At 42.8% G+C, this 16,847-nt stretch overlaps 1 protein-coding gene across 6 annotated transcripts in view; it reads right to left on the reverse strand.

The window, feature by feature from the left end:
* nrxn3a (neurexin 3a) overlaps positions 1–11,256 on the reverse strand; it is a 146,159-nt gene extending 134,903 nt beyond the window's left edge. For 3 of the 6 annotated variants that reach the window (XM_069720765.1, XM_069720764.1, XM_069720763.1), the window contains exons 1-2: positions 11,004–11,254; positions 412–1,493 (exon numbers count right to left, since the gene is read on the reverse strand). In XM_069720765.1, coding sequence (XP_069576866.1) covers positions 412–1,096 — 685 coding nt within the window. In that variant the 5' untranslated portion in view covers positions 1,097–1,493; positions 11,004–11,254. Of the gene's footprint in view, positions 1–411; positions 1,494–11,003 lie in introns of all 6 variants that reach the window. The other 3 variants (XR_011311936.1, XR_011311935.1, XM_069720766.1) reach the window with 2 other exon arrangements.
* Between the last annotated feature and the right edge of the window lie 5,591 nt (positions 11,257–16,847).

Raw genomic sequence — 16,847 nt, forward strand, 5'->3', positions numbered from 1 at the left:
TCTCCTGATTGGCTGACGGAGACGGGCTCAGGAGGCCCCGTCCTCTACAGAGGCGTCCTTATCACCGCCTGCAGGACCGACACCATTAACCTGTACCTCACCGGCTAACTGGGCTTAGACCGTCTCTCTGTCTCTCTGTCTCTGTCTCTCTGTCTCACACCTCTGGGTTAAGGGGACACCTGGTGTAATAGCAGAAACAATCCTGAGCTTTCAGAGATAAAACTTGGAGTTCTGTGAAAAACAGTGAAACCCTGAAGGTCGCCATCTCTAACATGACGAATGACTTGTCAGAGGAACCAGCTGATCACGTCAGCGCTGATCTGGACCCGCCTCCAGATGTCAAACACTCTCTTTAACTGACCTTTAAGCAGCTGAATTAAAGCTGCAGATCTTTCGGGAGTGTGTTATTACCTTCGCTGCAGAAGCGGCCCTTGTATTCTGTTTTGGAGCAGTCGCAGACCGGTTCTCCGTCCACCACCGTGCAGGTGCCCCCGTTCTCACACGGGTCGACGGTGCACCACCCCTCCGACTCCAGGGGCACCTTAAGGCTTCCCAGGAACAGCGGCTGTGAGACGCCGTATTTGAGGTCTGTGATTGTGCCCCTGAAGGGCTGCATGTTTCTCGCCGTGGGCAGCGTGAGCGCCCCGCTGCGGATGTCCTGAGGCACTCCGCCCAGGAACAGGTCGCTCACTATTTTCATGAACTGACGCTGCGGCTGGACCTCGTCCGCTTTGGCCTGGCCGTCCAGAACCAGCACCGTGCGCAGGTTGTACCGGCTCAGGGTGGCGAAGTGCCAGCCGCCGTCGTCCACCCGCCTGTCGGACACGACGGCGGTCTCCGCGCAGTCGATGCTGAAGCGCAGCTGCAGTCGGCCCTCCGCCACCGACAGCTGCAGAAAGTCACAGTAACCTCCGTCGTCGAAGTACAGCAGCAGCGCCTCCGACGCCTCCGTCTTCACCTGGAAGCTGAGGTCGCCGCGGGTGCTGGCGTCCCAGCGGAGGTAGCGAGCCCACTGACCCGGTGTTCCCAGAAACTCCAATCCCAGACATGTGCTGAGGAACATCTGCAGCCTGATAGAAAAACCTACAAGATCCATAGCTGCTAGTGACGTAGTAATCCCAGAGAGTCTGAGATGATTCAATCAGACTGGACTTCAGGGATCCACAGTCTCATCCACAATATGTGTCGAGATATATTCTGATAAATATTTCTTATAAAAATAGGACTTTAAGGGAGAAGGGGAACTAGAGGAGAACAGTCGTAGTTAACAGTCTTAAAGTGAACGTAGCTGCAGGGCAGCGATCGTTGGTTTCCTTTCAAAAGAAGGAGATGTTTTCTTTACTCTTCAGAACAGATGACGTGAAGACTCGTGGTGACGTCGGAGGGAAGGAGCTTCTCTGGATATCAGGGCGAGTAGGACTTCCTCCTTCATGTTGTCCGCTGGGGAACGGAGCCGTCGAGGGATCTGCTGGCTTCTTCTCTCAGTTCCATCACTGTCGGAGAAAAAGAGATGATTTTACTACTAATGACACAACGACACATCCGGCGTGTTTCCTGCATCTAAACCCACGACAGCGGCACACTTCATCTCCGTGTCCCATCTGAACAGGGAAGAAGGAAGCAGGACAGAAAACACACGGACACATCAATTCTGTGAAGATATCATAATTCTACTTCCAGTAATTTCTACAGATTCATTCTGATGATCAGATTGAAACCAAACATCAGTTATGTTTCTATTCTAACTCATAACGTGGAAAAGTTTCATTTCTCATCATCAGTGAGTGTTTAAAGAGTTATTTGCATTTTATAATTACATTCTGTACTTTTGTATGTTTGTACTTATTGTTGATGTTCAGCATTTAGTTTTGAATATCTGATTGTTAACATTATTCTTCAAACTTCTGGGATGTTTAGTTTATAATCATATTTTATATACATGTAGAAGACATATAAAGGAAAACATCATATATTTAAGGAACAAAAAGAATGAAAGGAAAATAATTAGTTACTTTTCCTACTTGCACACAAAATATGTGGAGGACAAATAAAACATGCTGCAGGCTTGTAGATGAAATGATGCAGCAGAACATGAAGCGGTTAAAATGAGCAGATCTGGATCTCTATTCTGCTAAAAATACTTTCCACTTTTAAGTATTTTCAAAATGAATTGGTACTTCTTCAATAACTGCAAACAATATAAACATGCTTAGTTAGAAAAAGAGTATAAACAAAGCTGGAAGCTTTAAAAACTTTTTTAATTCCTCACATTGAAAAAAAAAAAAAAAAAAAAAAAAAAGGCCTTTATTTTGCCTACAAAGCCCCCAAGTCACTAAAACTATTGCTGAAATGAGATTAATAAATAGTATAAAGCTCCTCTAAACCATCACTTTAATAAAATATACACTCAGTGTTGATCATCTAAAATAATACTGTATTATTCGGGAGGTCATATCACATCTGGTTACTAATTTCAGTCAAATCAAGCACTTTTTCTCATGTCTGCGTAATTTCATATTTCTGTATTAATACTTTTACTTAACAATAAACTGATAAACCGTGAAGCTGCATGTTTCAGGGCCGTCAGCGCTGAAGGGTTTTAGAAATACTGCAGTTTAAAACAAACGTTTTTTCTTGTTTGATGGTTTTTCACCCAAACAAATTGCTAATTGCTCCTTTTTGTATTCATTAGATTAAAATCAGAGCATAAACTAAGTGAAATCTGTCTATAAAATAAGTTGCAGGTGAAAGCAGTGCTGTGATCAGAGGCTCTGACCCTGATGGAAGGATGTTCAGTGTGTTGAGGACTCTCAGTCCTGCTGGCAGCCAGCGCTCCTGAATAAAAGTGCCTGTGAAATCGCTGCATTTCGCTCCTCCTCCTCCACAAAGGTTGTTGTGAGTTATCGGTCATCTGCTGAGTAAATTAGTCTCATTATTCTCATGGCAGAGCATGACTATCAGTCAGCCAGGCAGACTGCCGTTATCTGATGACCAGCCTGCAGAGACGGCGTTCTGCTGAATCCTGGTGAATAATAAGAGGCTCGCAAAAACACAAGCAGGTACTGCTGCAATAGCCACAGGATGAATATTAGATTACAGGGAATTTACCTTTCATATTTTAAAAATGTTGATTCATTGCAAAACAAACCAAAAATAAAATGTTCTGTCTCCAAAAACAATAAATGTATATATATCTTTAAATCAAATATTTAACTAAATGTCATTAAAGATTCATGAACTGTTTATTCTTGGTTACGGTCCTCGTTCTGTGTTCATTCAACGGTAAAACCTTTACTGGGAACACATTTTATTGTCATTCAGCTTTCAATTCAATTTGATTTGTGTGGCACCAAATCACAACACACATTATTCTGAGTCACTTAACACATTGAAGGAAGTGACAAGCAAACAACATGATAGAGGTGGATCAACATCTGCCTCCAGCCCTGGTCTGACACCACTGACTCCACCCACCTGTCACTCAAAGAAGCCCCGCCCTTAATTCTGCAGAACTTTAGGCCATAAACTATTTAAAGCGGTGATTGTTATAAACATTGAGTAGTTGTCATGAAGTTAGCTACAGAGACAGAAACCATCTTCGTACCAGGCTGTGAACACGTGAACACTGACTGGCTGGGAGAGCCCGCCTCAAGTGGCCGTTTCAGGAACTGCAGTTTTGGCACTGCTACGTCATTTTTCAGGCCCAGAGGTCGCAGCTCGGTCGGTCCACATCCCTGCACTCATCAACTGGGTCACGACACAAAGAATACGATCGCAAATACAAGTTTTCTACGCTGCAGCCGCCGTTTCTGAACAGGTGGAGGAGATCAGCTCTGTTCAATCACTGAAATAACTGAAAACTAAAATCAGAAAAGTAAAGTGGAATTTAAAAAATGTCTTGAAACAGTCTGACTTTGAAACATTGTCTCCAAAATATCTCAAATCTGTCCACAAGCAAACATCTGGACTTACAGATGAGACTTAACTGCTGTTAAATCAGGATTGATTATCAAGTTTACGAAAAATATTTCTCATGAGATGTTCTCTCAACATGTCGGCCACCAAACTCTACAACCTCTCTGATGCCACAGCAGAAGAGCCATATGAACCTTTTACACATCGGTGAGCAGGTTTGAAAATAAAGAGGTTTTAAAACGAGAACAAACAGGTCAGCAGTTTAACGGCGTCGGTTTGTTCCATCAGGACAAACATTCTTCCACCAGCAGGACATTCAGAGATGACTCGGAGGTTCGGAGATGACCGATGTCATGTCGTCAGGATGGAAACACGTGGTCGCAAAACCAGAACAGATCGGATCACCTTGTTCAACTGATACATCTCCATGACAACAAGGCAGCACCTCCACAGAATAAGATGGACTCTGAAGTATCTGCTCACAGAAACAAGAGTCCCGGACACACAAACGAAGACGCTTCAAACACCACCGGGCGGAGACACCAGACCGATCCGACCAGAAACCAGGAGATCCTGCACACTGAACACAACATTCAGGAAGATGAACACAAAAACAAGGTTTCAGAAAGCCTTCAACCAGAGAACGGATTCTGTCCTGATGGATCCGTGTTGTTGGAGTCTGTCAAATTAATCAGTGCACAGATCTGCTGGACCGTTATACAATTATTCATTATATTGTATTATGATAATAATAATTGTTATATAATTATACATATTATAATAAATAACAATTACATAAGTGAAGGTTAAATTCATTATATCATCACATCAAGATATTTGAAAGGAGAATGTTGCATTTTGCACGTGTGAATTTTAAAACGTTTCATGTGTTCACACATGAACTGATGACGACTTCATCACCGGAAGTTTTGGACGGTTGCATAGCAACAAAGACACGAGACACCGACAAGTGAGCAAAAAACAGAGGCCACACAGGAGCTCAAAAATAATTACATCAGGCCTTCATCATCCAGTCACCTGCTTCTTCTTCATCATCATCATCATCATCATCATCACAAACTGAATGTCTGCAACATGCTGAAAAATCACAATAAAAGCTTGGACAACACAGACTGCCGATATTTTTTAAATGTATTTTTATGTTTTTCTTTTAAATGCAAATTGTGTATTATTGTCATTATTTTTATTGTGTTTTTCGTCATGTAGCTTTCTGTTTTCACCTCCATTCATCTCCATCTTTAATTAAAAAAAATAATCACAAAGGGAAGAATGAACCGATTTATATTTATCATTTTTCCGAGCTGCCCAGATTTCCTCATTAGAGATAAATTTCCTCCATCAAACATGTTCCATCATGAGGTAGATTTCTCTTTATTGTGAGTCATTATCTAACCTGAGCAGAGCTCCTCTGCAGCCCCTCGGGTCAGATCCGTTCACACTCAGCTGCTTATCACACGTCTATTAGATGGAAGATATCTGCCAATCAATGCTGTCCAGGTCTGTGACATCACACAGCTTCCTGCTTCACCTCTAAAGATCCTCCAGCTATTTAAATATTACATCAAGTATTGGGACTATAAGTAAAAATCATTATCTCTGTTCTAATTAATTCATATTTTGAAGTAATATTTGGTTACAATTATTGAATCTGGTGTCATTTGATTAAATACCGACTCGGGCCGATATTAAACATTATCACGATTATAATTACGATGTTATTTTTTTTTTATTATTATTATTCAATTGGGGATCAAATACATTTATTTTTTAAAAATGTGATGCTTTTGCTCGATGTTTCAAAGACAGCAGATATTTCAGAAATTAAAAACACCACAATCATGCAATATTTGCGTTGTGTTTAATAAAAGTTCGTCTCATCATAGCGACTCGTTACCTCACGTCATTTTTGTTAATTTAACAACACATGGGGGGCTGGACGTTCTCCAAAAAATATAAAGATCACAGAACAACGTTTATATTTTAGTTGCCACAGAAAAGCACATTTTACAATCATCTGTCAAACATTCTGCTGACGCTTCAATAAAAGATTTATTTATTGTTATTCAAATTTTTGACACAAAGATTTTAATGTTTTTACTGCAAATGTTTATCGGTTCCAAACATCAGTTATCGGTTTCTTTGATCAATAATCCTGATTAATTAATAATTGATACCGGCCCTGAAAAAAACACCGGTGGAGCCCTAAAACAGACGAGCAGCATTCAGACAGTTAAAGGTTTATATTTGTAAATATATTTATTTCTGTCACATCGTTAAACTGATAGAAATTTTATCTAAATTCTAATTTGTGACATTTGTTGTGTCTTTTTGTGTGTTTGTTTAGTTGTTGTGTGTTGAACAGCCCCAGAGGTGCTGCAGCTTCTGTACAAAATAATATAACTGGCCTTTAAAGCTTCATGTCAGCTGATCAAAGATGGATCTTTACTTCTCCTCTAAATCCTGGACACTCATGTTTACAAATGCAGACTTGTTCTGGCATCATGTTCAGTATGTGTGTGTGTGTGTGTGTGTGTGTGTGTGTGTGTGTGTGTGTGTGTGTGTGTGTGTGTGTGTGTGTGTGTCTTTTGTTGCAGTGCGGGGAGCGTCAGGGGTTAAAAGGCTAAACGGCACGGATCATTGTTCTCGCTGAAAGGCTCCTTTGACGGAGCCCAGAGGGACGAGTCCACATACACCCGCCGACAAAAGGCAGCAGCTCCGTGGATCCTATTAACAGCCGCACGGACCGGATGGAGGGCGCGCGTGTGTGTGTGTGTGTGTGTGTGTGTGTGTGTGTGTGTGTGTGTGTGTGTGTGTGTGTGTGTGTGTGTGTGTGTGTGTGTGTGTGAATGCAAATAAAAGCAGCCCACCGGTCGGCCCCCTTGTGTTTAATGGATGCCACTTGCCAGTAATTTTGCAGCAGGTGCTTCGATCACAGCTGCAGTAACGCTGTGACAAAATGTCCTCCACAGCTCACGATAACATCTCAGAAGACACGCTGCATTCTGTCTGATGCGCTGCTGTCACTCAGAGTGAGGCCTACACACACACACACACACACACACACACACACACACACACACACACACACACACACACACACACACACACACCTCAGCGGATTCACAGAAGAACCATTTTCTGTCGTCTGTCTGTGCCGCTGCAGTCGTTCACTCCAAAATCATTTGACCAGGACACGCATGCTGACAGCGGAGGGAGGAGGAGAGTAAGAGGGGGGAGGGGGAGGGAGGGAGGGATGTTCCACCTCATCCACTCCCACTCATGCATCTCATGAAACACCCCGACACTACCCTTCCTCTTCATCACATTGCAAACACACGCTTGAAGTCAGCAGGTACACGGAGCGCCGTCGACCATTTTAGACTCACATCTGGAAAACGTCCTCCATCGAGCTGCACTGGATATCTTTATACATCACTGATCAATATAATAAGACACTGGGACGTCGGGATGTCTCTGGAGCAGATGTTCATGTCTGGTTGTGGTTCCTGCAGCAACTTATAAAATTATCACATTAATGAAAAAAATCCTTCAAATGTCCAGAAGCATCGTTTTCAAAAAGGAACAACGATCAAAAGGTAAAATGGAAAATGTGTTTCATATCAGAAGGAGGGCAGTTTCAGGAGGTGGTGTCACACTGGGGTGAAATATGTTTAGTTGGTTATGAGCTTTGTATTTTTGTCACTATGGAAAAATATGAATAATAAAAAGGTTTTATAACTGCAGAGCAGGACGAAGGAAAGACGTCCCTCCTTCTTTTCATCATGACATTTCAAAAGGAGGAAGTATGTTTATCAGCTGATTTAAATACATCCTTTAAAATAAAAAATATTTCATTATTATGGATGTTTTGTATTTACTGTTGTAAATAATCTGCTGCACTGAATGTTATATTAAATACACACAAATAAAATGCAGGAAAAAAACGGGAGGGTTTGTGGAAGTGAGGGGTGTGTGTGTGTGTGTGTGTGTGTGTGTGTGTGTGTGTGTGTGTGTGTGTGTGTGTGTGTGTGTGTGTGTGTGTTGGGGGGGTATTTTGGCGGGGGTGCAGCGTGGGCTCCGTGTTGTTATCCAGCTACTCAGCAGGCAGGACACGCCTTCTCTGGGCTCTGTGGTTCTGCTGCAGCACCCTTCACAGCATTACATCACCCAGTTAGAGAGCACCCAGCACACACACACACACACACACACACACACACACACACACACACACACACCCTGCATATACACCCTATAAAGGTATCTGTACACACCATGCTGATGACTGTTCACATCCACAAATGGTTGTAGACACACAAAACATATTGCACACAGCAGCCAGAGTGGATACACACCTCTCCATCAGTGCCCCCCCCACCCCACACACACACACACACACACACACACACACACACACACACACACACACACACACACACACACACTCCACTCGTGAACACACCCACCAGCAGTTTATGTAACACCACACTGCCTCTCTCATCATACTCGGCTTTTTCCTTTATGGAGGATTTTTTTTTTTTCCACTAGATTCAGTCTATTTTTTTTAATGATCTTATATTTTGAAGATTATAAAAAGAGCAGATATCATTCTGTTTGGGTACAAATTAAATATCAGTGTCTGACACAAACAGAGAGCGGTTTTCTACTTCATCTCTATTTTACTAGACTATTTAAAATGATGTATAGAAAGATGGCGCAGCAGATAATTTAGATAAAGCGTAGAGAATATTTATGGCCCAGCTTCGTCACACATTACAGCACCTCCAAATATAAGAAACGAAAAAGGAAAAAAAAACCTGACAAAAATCAAAGAAAAGAGCATTCTCCAAAATCCTGCGTAATATCTGCCTCTCCCCGCCCAGAGGGATTACTGTTACCTTGAGAGCCCTTGGCTTTTTGCGCCTGATTTGTCAGCGCAGTTAATCAGCTGCCAACCAGGAAAAAAAAAACAAAAACGGGACAGCCAAATTACCCAAAACAGGCTCAATCCTACCCCCCCACCCCACCCCACCCCACCCCACACCGGGAGAGGGAACCGGGACGAGAAGTCCATCTGACGGTTTTATTTGACAGAAAACACGCAGCGTCCGTGAAGGCGACGAAAATACACACGTCATGTCTGTTTAATGGAAAATCATCGCAGTTTCATAGTTAATAAGCTACCAATAATGATCATAGAAATCCCACGGAACCTGGCCCACGGTTGAATTATCGGCAATGCCGCTAAAAAAAATAAAAAAAAGAAGAAGAAGATTTTTAAAACAAATGTTTGATAAAAAGAGATATTAAAATCTGTTTTTTCCTCCGATCTTTGTTGGTATAATTGATGATCTTCAGCAGGTGATGAAACACCTTTGGGCCCTTTGCAGGGAAACCGCCGCAGACCGGCTGGGTCACACCCATTCCCAAACCCGGTTTGGAAAAATCCTGATTAGGAATTCCCCCCGCATAAACGCACGAGAACCGTCTAATCCTATTAACTCTTCAAATCCGACACATCGAAATGTGCGCTGCAGCGATGAGGGAACGGAACCGAACCGAACGGAACCGAACTGTCATCCTGCTGCTGTGAATTCTCCGCGTTCCGTTTCACGGAGCTGCTGGTCGCGCAGACACCGGCCGATGCTTCAGACAGACGCGGACCGAGGCCTGCTCTCACGGTTGCCGTTTTGCGGCAGGTTTCTGTGGCGCACTGCACGAGGCCGCACATTTTTCTGCACTGACAACTGCCCAAATAAATGTGCAGTAACCGGGGCAGGCTGCTTTCGACGCAGTGGAGATGTCAAACCGTGTAAAAAGGCAGATCTGGAATTGCCGTCAGTAGGAGGACGTGAGGCTGAAACCCAGCAGGCCAGACTGAGGCTTCAGATGTGGATTCATCAAGGAGGGGAAAAGGAAAAGAAAAAGAAGTTGTCGGCATGAAATGCAGTTTATTGGGAGCAGAGCAGAGCAGAGCAGAGCAGTCCCATCTCAGCAGACCTGCTGCGTCCCTGCGGACGCCATTCGGTCCTCAGGGAGCCCAAACCAGACAAACCAGACAAATACTCCATAGAAAATGACTTCCCCCCGAAAATAATCATTCTAATGTGGCATTTAAATACTGACGGATAGCTTTAATTTATTTCGATATTTCGAGACAATTTTAACATAAAAATATAATTTGGGGAGCCTGTTTTTTTTTTTTTTATCTAAACGCTGTAATGTCCCCGTTTTTACGGAAGGCAGAAAACGACGCTCTTCCTGCGGAGTGTTTGTGCTCCTCATGGAGGAACGTGATGGAGGAATGTGATGGAGGAATGTGATGGAGGTGTGCAGCTCCGCCAACAGAAGGTCATGTATCAAACTGCCGGCCGGGCTCCACTTACATGAAAATATGCATCTATATTTAAAGAGCGCTGCGGCCGCGTGTGTGTGTGTGTGTGTGTGTGTGTGTGTGTGTGTGTGTGTGCAGAGGCGCGTGCGCGCCATTTGTTGGACATTTTAACATGAAGCTGCAGACGAGAACAATGCGTGGACACCGGACACCTGGCGCGCACACTATTCATTATTCATCATCCTATGGAGCAGGAAATCCTCCAGGTCGCGATTAAAGTCTCTTTTTGAAGCTTAAATCCTCTTCATATTTAATATCACACCATATTTGAAACGCTTCGTGGGCGTATTTGAAAATAATACAAATAAAATGATAATTCATATAGTAAACACGCGGGCAGCGGGAGGACTGTAATCCTCCACCCGCCTGTCACCGTGTCTCCTCCGGGAGAACTCGGAGGCCAACATGGCAGAAATCCTCCTCCTGAATCCCTCCGACAACGCTTCCCCCTCCGGACACACACCTGCTCCGCCTCGACACGTTCACGGTGTCGGTGCCGAAACTGCACGAAAACTCCGGGAAAAGTCGCCGGTGGCGTGAAAGCCGTGATACCTGTCCGCCAGGAGGGGAACCGGACCTGCTCTGCCTCATGTCTGCTCCTGTTTCTGCCCCAACACGTTAAACTCAGGAGGTTCTGAACACGAACAGGTTGGAGTGAAAACACGACGCCACTGACCTGATAGTTCAACACCACCCGGAGTATCCAACTGCTAAAATCCAGCTGGAAACTCCACCGAGATGCACGTTTAAAATCCACAACCACAGGCAGCAGTGTTTCCGGTGCCGATGGGGGGCGGCGGGGCGGGAGCACCAGGCGGTACCGGGCTGGCGTTACCGTCCCTCTCAGGTGCGTCGACCACGGTGCATCAGACGCACAAAAGCCGCTGTTAGCTCCGTGCGACTTGCAGCGGCTGCAGGCAAGAGGTGCACGCACACACACAGACACCGACGCGCACGCGCACGCCACCCGGGTCCGCCCTCTACTCGGCACCAGCACACGCCATTTAAAGGCGTACAGCCGGGCTGGCACGCACGCGCACACACGCACGCGCCTGTTCTCCTGCTCCGTGCGCGTGTCAAGAGGTTTGCTCGATTATGACTGAGGGTCAGATGGAGACACACACTCCCTCAGAGTCTGCAGTGGAGGGAAGCGCTGTGTCAACTGGAGCTTCTCAAACACGCGTGACGTGTTGAATGGAGAATAAATCCAGATGATCTCTGATGGAACTCCACATCTGGTCTGATTCTGTCAGAAGCTTCATCCAAATATCAGACAGTCACATTCATGTGAGGTAGTATGATCTCGTAAAGTGTGACAACAGTTTAAAATGTGACAAAACACCAAACACACTTTCCTCTTCTGAAAAGTGAAATTATCAAAATATAAATTATAATGTGCAATTCTTTTCTTGAAACAGAAAAACTATAACATTATTATGAATAATAACTGTAAGCAGTAGATCCAGTGGAAACACAGTGTGGATGCAGTGGTGCTGTCCAAGGTGCTGAAATGTCTGCGGATTACGAATATATCACTGTCTTCTTTTAGTTCTGTTAGAGCAGATGTTCCACTTCATTATGTTATCAATAAAAAAAATTTAAAAAAAACATTTTTTTGAATATGAAGCCCAGATTCTTCAAATTATCAGCATCTCTCACATTCTGCTGATAGCATACATTTTTGTTAAGAGAAAATATAAAAATGTGTCATGTTGTTTTCAGCCCTTCAGTCCTGATGTCACCTGGTCAGAGACAGATTCAAAACAGGATAAAAATCAATGCAGCAGAACCAGACATTGTTTTAGAATTATTATACAACAATCCTGGTGCTCACTTTACCCACAATGCAACATGGACACTGAAAGTCAGGTCAGAGTTTCGGTTGTGTTGCAGAAGTGACTACCGTAGCTTTGAGGCGCTGGCCTCCAGCAGAGAGGAGGGGAAGGAAACGGAGGTCTGATCAGATCAATTTATTCAGAACTGCACATTTATTTTAATTTTTTTCTGACACCGACTCACGTGACATCAGCTGAGGACACCTGTCAGACGCCACACAGCTCACACAGCAATCACTTACTGATTGTATTTCTGTTTTTGTGCTCTAACACACAGTGACTTTGGTCATACGAGAGACCCACAGCTTCCAGACATGTTTAGTTCATGACTGAGAGTTAATTCAAACTATAAAAACAACATGTCTGCATATTTCTGACAGGTGACTTCTTGAGGTCAAAAGGAAGAAGTGGAATGATGTCATTATTCCATTACAAAAACCGTGATGAGGAGGCTTAGTCAACAAAACTAGTGACTTCGACAAGGAAGACAAAAGTTTATGTCCCCTCTTGTACCAACAGTCCACGTTAATTTATTCTAACTGTACCCGCCCGTGGGCCATCGAAGCTCTAACGGCACCCACCTTCCGTCAACAAAGTCAACGTATAAACTCATGCAGATGTCTATGGAAAGCTAAGGCTCTTGTGATTCGGTCGGTATAAACCATTTTAAGACCAATAACCACAGCAGGTTCAGTAAACAGCCTTGTCAGACCACTAATGAACAAACAAACGATGACAGTATTCATGTTACTCACCAAAACAGCCTCAGAGTCCCACACTGACCAGAAAAAGTCAGACAAAAACTCTCTGGTTCAGTCAGCAAAGGTCCAGTAAATCCAATCCAGCAAAGTATTTAGTCAAAAAGACTTCGAAAACACAAAACAAAAGTGAGATATCCCGGAAAAAAGTCAGTTCTGCTGAATCACACACTGACCTAAGATGGCCGTCATCATTTGATTGACACCTCACTGAGACAATAGGACATTGTATTTCCTGTCTCCAGCCTACAGAAGCCAGCCAGAGCGCATGTGGAGCAAAAGTATCCTCCTCTCTTCTGTTGTTTACAACTGCAGCTAATCACAAGCTACGTTGGCGATGATTTACACTTTGTACAGCCAATGAGATTCTGAAAACGAGGATATGCGGCTTTCGGGGGCAGTTCTTCCGGCTTCCTGACTCTTTAGGTGTATTAAAATAGTAATCCGCCACTCTCTTCCCATGCGGATAGCTGATTTTTAAGAGTTTTATAATGAAAACAATGGCAGATAGACCGTTTACAAATTTTATAGTATTCATGTGTGTTTTTGTAAATAGTTTGATAAAAAAAAATGGTCAAATATTATTTTTCTGTATTATTGTTATCAACTTTGACTTTGGACTAGGTCAGAATTTATACTGTGGCCCTCTTGTGTTGACAGATGATTGACAGATGATTTGTGTGACCTAATGGTCAAATTCAAACTTGCAGAACACAAAATTTAATTTGCTTTTTTGAAGCACTTTTTAGAGCACTAAAGTAAAGCTGCAAATAGCAGTCAATTAAAATGACCGATACCAGAACGCAACCACTCATTAATGCAAATCAAATGTTATTCAGTGATCAGTGATGCAGTGATTGAGATATAAGATGAGAGAGACATCAATGCCTTAATTTACTTTGAAAGAAAATGGTACCTTGTTTGTCAAATAAAAAATGGGAATCCCAGTTTACATTTTATCCGTCATAATATCTGTAGCTGTGGAGACTCGGAAACAATATTAAAAGCAGGTGGGCGAGAAGATGCGAGTGCAGTGAAAGAAACTGTTGATGAGAGTGGGACACGGTGAGGACACAGGCAGCCAGCAGGGTTTAGAGGGTGTGCCAACGAGGAAGCTTCTGCAGCAGTCAAATCTCAATGTGATAAAAGCAGGAGGTGGGAGGAGGGGAGAACAGTCATAGCGCTGATTACTACAGGAAAAGATGTTGGTGGATGTTGGGAGGGATTCTGGGACAGTGAGCGCTGAGTTAGTTTAAAGATTCTGTGCTTCTAATTCAGACAAACTGTGTTTTTTGTTGTTGTTTTTTTTTTTTTTATCTCCATGGTGAAATTTATATTCTGCATTTTAACTTATCCTTAAAAATCAAAAGGAGTGGGCAGGTACACACTGCAACGCTACCTGAGGACAAACACGTGGTGGCTGTGTGAAGTTTACTAAGTTTAGAGAGTTGTGGGTTCAGTTTACCTCCAGGAAGTAAGAAAGGGATGAAGACAAGGGGACCAAGCACCAAACCTTGGGGGACACCTGGGCTAACAGGAGCTTAGCTGCCAGCAGATCAACAGTGGTATCATCCAGACGATATTGCAGAGCATAACTGCTCATAGATTGATTAGTAGAATCCACCTGTCTGAGCAGCTCTGTTTGGTTGATTCAGAGCAGGAATGTTATCTTTCTTGATCCAGTTCTGGTTTTAAATGATCTGAGAGGTACAAAATCAAATTCCTCATCTTCAACAGCCTCAGCTACATTTAATAAGAAGGAAATTACAGCATTACCTACTATCATTTAAACCCAACATACTGTCTTTAAAAAAAAAAAAATGTATATATATTTTAAGTTGCTAACAAAAAATGTTCTTGACATTTTGACCAATGCATTGTTAAAGGTAAATAGCTTTAAAAAAAAAAAAAAAAAAATAGCAGGTGCCATGCCATCCATTGTTCTGTGAAGAAAAACGATCACACAGCTTTAATTTTTAAGCTTTGAAATGCATCACTGACATCTATCTCCTGTTTCGGCTTTATTCTTATTTACAAGGGATATCTGCTTGGATTGTCCAATAACGCCTTTCCTCCGCCTACCTCTCTGCACCTCATCAATACATATTTCATATCTGGTGTGATTAGCTCATTATTTGCTCTGTCATCATGAGTGCTCTGCAGCCTTCCAGTGAGCAGTGTCTCCTGTTATCTTCCCAGCTGATACGCCCGCTAATAAGCTTGTTGTGCCACTTCCTCTCTGCCTCGATGGCCTTTATCTCCCCTCGAACACTTCCAGGTTCCTCACTCTTCTTTCACCGCATCATTTATTAAAGCTTTGCCGTGTAATCTCGTCAGCTTCACAGAGTTATTCTGTTGTTGTTTCTTTATCAAAAGATCTGAAACATTATTCTATAAAGGTTTGTGAAGGTAAATACTGATACATATTTCGATGAAACTGTCAGTGTCTGATGTTGTGTCGAGGTGTAAAACTAAATTAGATCCTTGTTGTTTATACAGAGGATGATGATGGGGGGTGTGTCACATGCACCAAAGGCCCAGCTGACTCGGATTTGAACCCTGGACACACCGTAACCATCAGGCTATTCAATTTAATTCAGAGAAATGAAATGTATTCAAATAGCACGAAATCACAACACAGGTTATTCCAGGGCACTTATTAACACATTAAAGTCCTTACAACAGAACTTTACAGCATCATACAGAGGAACATAACATTTCAACAATTTCCACGTAAGCTAGGAGGGAAAAAAAAACCTCTTTAAGGGAGAAAATCCTCCAACAGAGGGAAGGAAAAACTGAATATTTGTGTCGGGAGTTTTGACAGATACTTTATAGGTGAGGTATCCAACCTTTTTCCTCTGACAGCTCCTTTAATCTACTGGTTGGAGACTCCTGCTTTATAGTATTTGAGCCCGATAATGGAAGTCAGCCGTGTTAGATCTATGCCTGGTAGTGTTTAAGTGGCTGGTACACACCCTGATTATGTTGTCACTGCAGAGGAAAAGGAACCAAATGGTCATCACACTCCTCAGAGTACACGCATCTGGAGAGTCGTTTGCATCTATTGGCTCTTCAGCGTTATAGCTCTGCTAACACCTTCGGAGAGCAGTGAAGATGAAGTGAAACAGTTTTAGTGTGCAGAAATAGACGATTCTGTGACACCCAGAGGCCGTGACACCGAACTGGCAAAGGTATGAAAGTACAAGCTGTGTTACAACACACTATCACAACATGTAGAGTAACCATGCAGGACACAAACAGGTAAAGGTTTCAACATAAATACTAGAAAAATAAAGTCTGACCTGATAAAAACAACATGTTAATGTTTGCTCTTTCTCTTTCTTTCTCTGTGTGCATATATCAAATTAAAAATGCTTGAGTTTTTAATAAATCAAATAGCTCTTTTTTCGATAAATATAGTTCATTTTGAATGCGACCAGGAGGGACAGTCTGAGGGGCACGGTGTTGAGTCAGCTTTACAAAGCCTCTTCTGTCTGTAACAGTACAGTTGCTCAGTCAGTACAATTTCTAGCTGACGTTAAAATGAAGAAGTTCCCCAAACTTGACCAATAAAGGAAGTGTGTTTATTTTCATTTTTAAGAAACATTTTTGGTTCTCAAAATTCTGAGAGAGAAAATCCTGAAACACGGTCTAACTCCACATTTCAGTGAGACAAAGTTTTCAAACTTTGCACATGCTTTCAGCAACTCATTTCACACGTATTTAACCCTCCTGTTGTCCTCGGGTCAAAATGACCCGCAGCTGTGTTCAACCAAGTTCTATTTTATTTTCATATTTTTGGGGATCATTGGTGACGAGGAGGCTGTGAGGGTTTCTTTAAAGAATGATGACCAATGATCCCAAAAATAAAAAAATATAGAAATAAAATAGAGCTTGGTTGAACACAGCTGCGGGTCATTTTGA

Source organism: Brachyistius frenatus, unplaced genomic scaffold, assembly GCF_029030835.1.
Source record: "Brachyistius frenatus isolate BFR_SWC_R1_liver_20210118 unplaced genomic scaffold, ASM2903083v1 Contig_250, whole genome shotgun sequence".
In the NCBI taxonomy this organism is placed as follows: domain Eukaryota; kingdom Metazoa; phylum Chordata; class Actinopteri; family Embiotocidae; genus Brachyistius; species Brachyistius frenatus.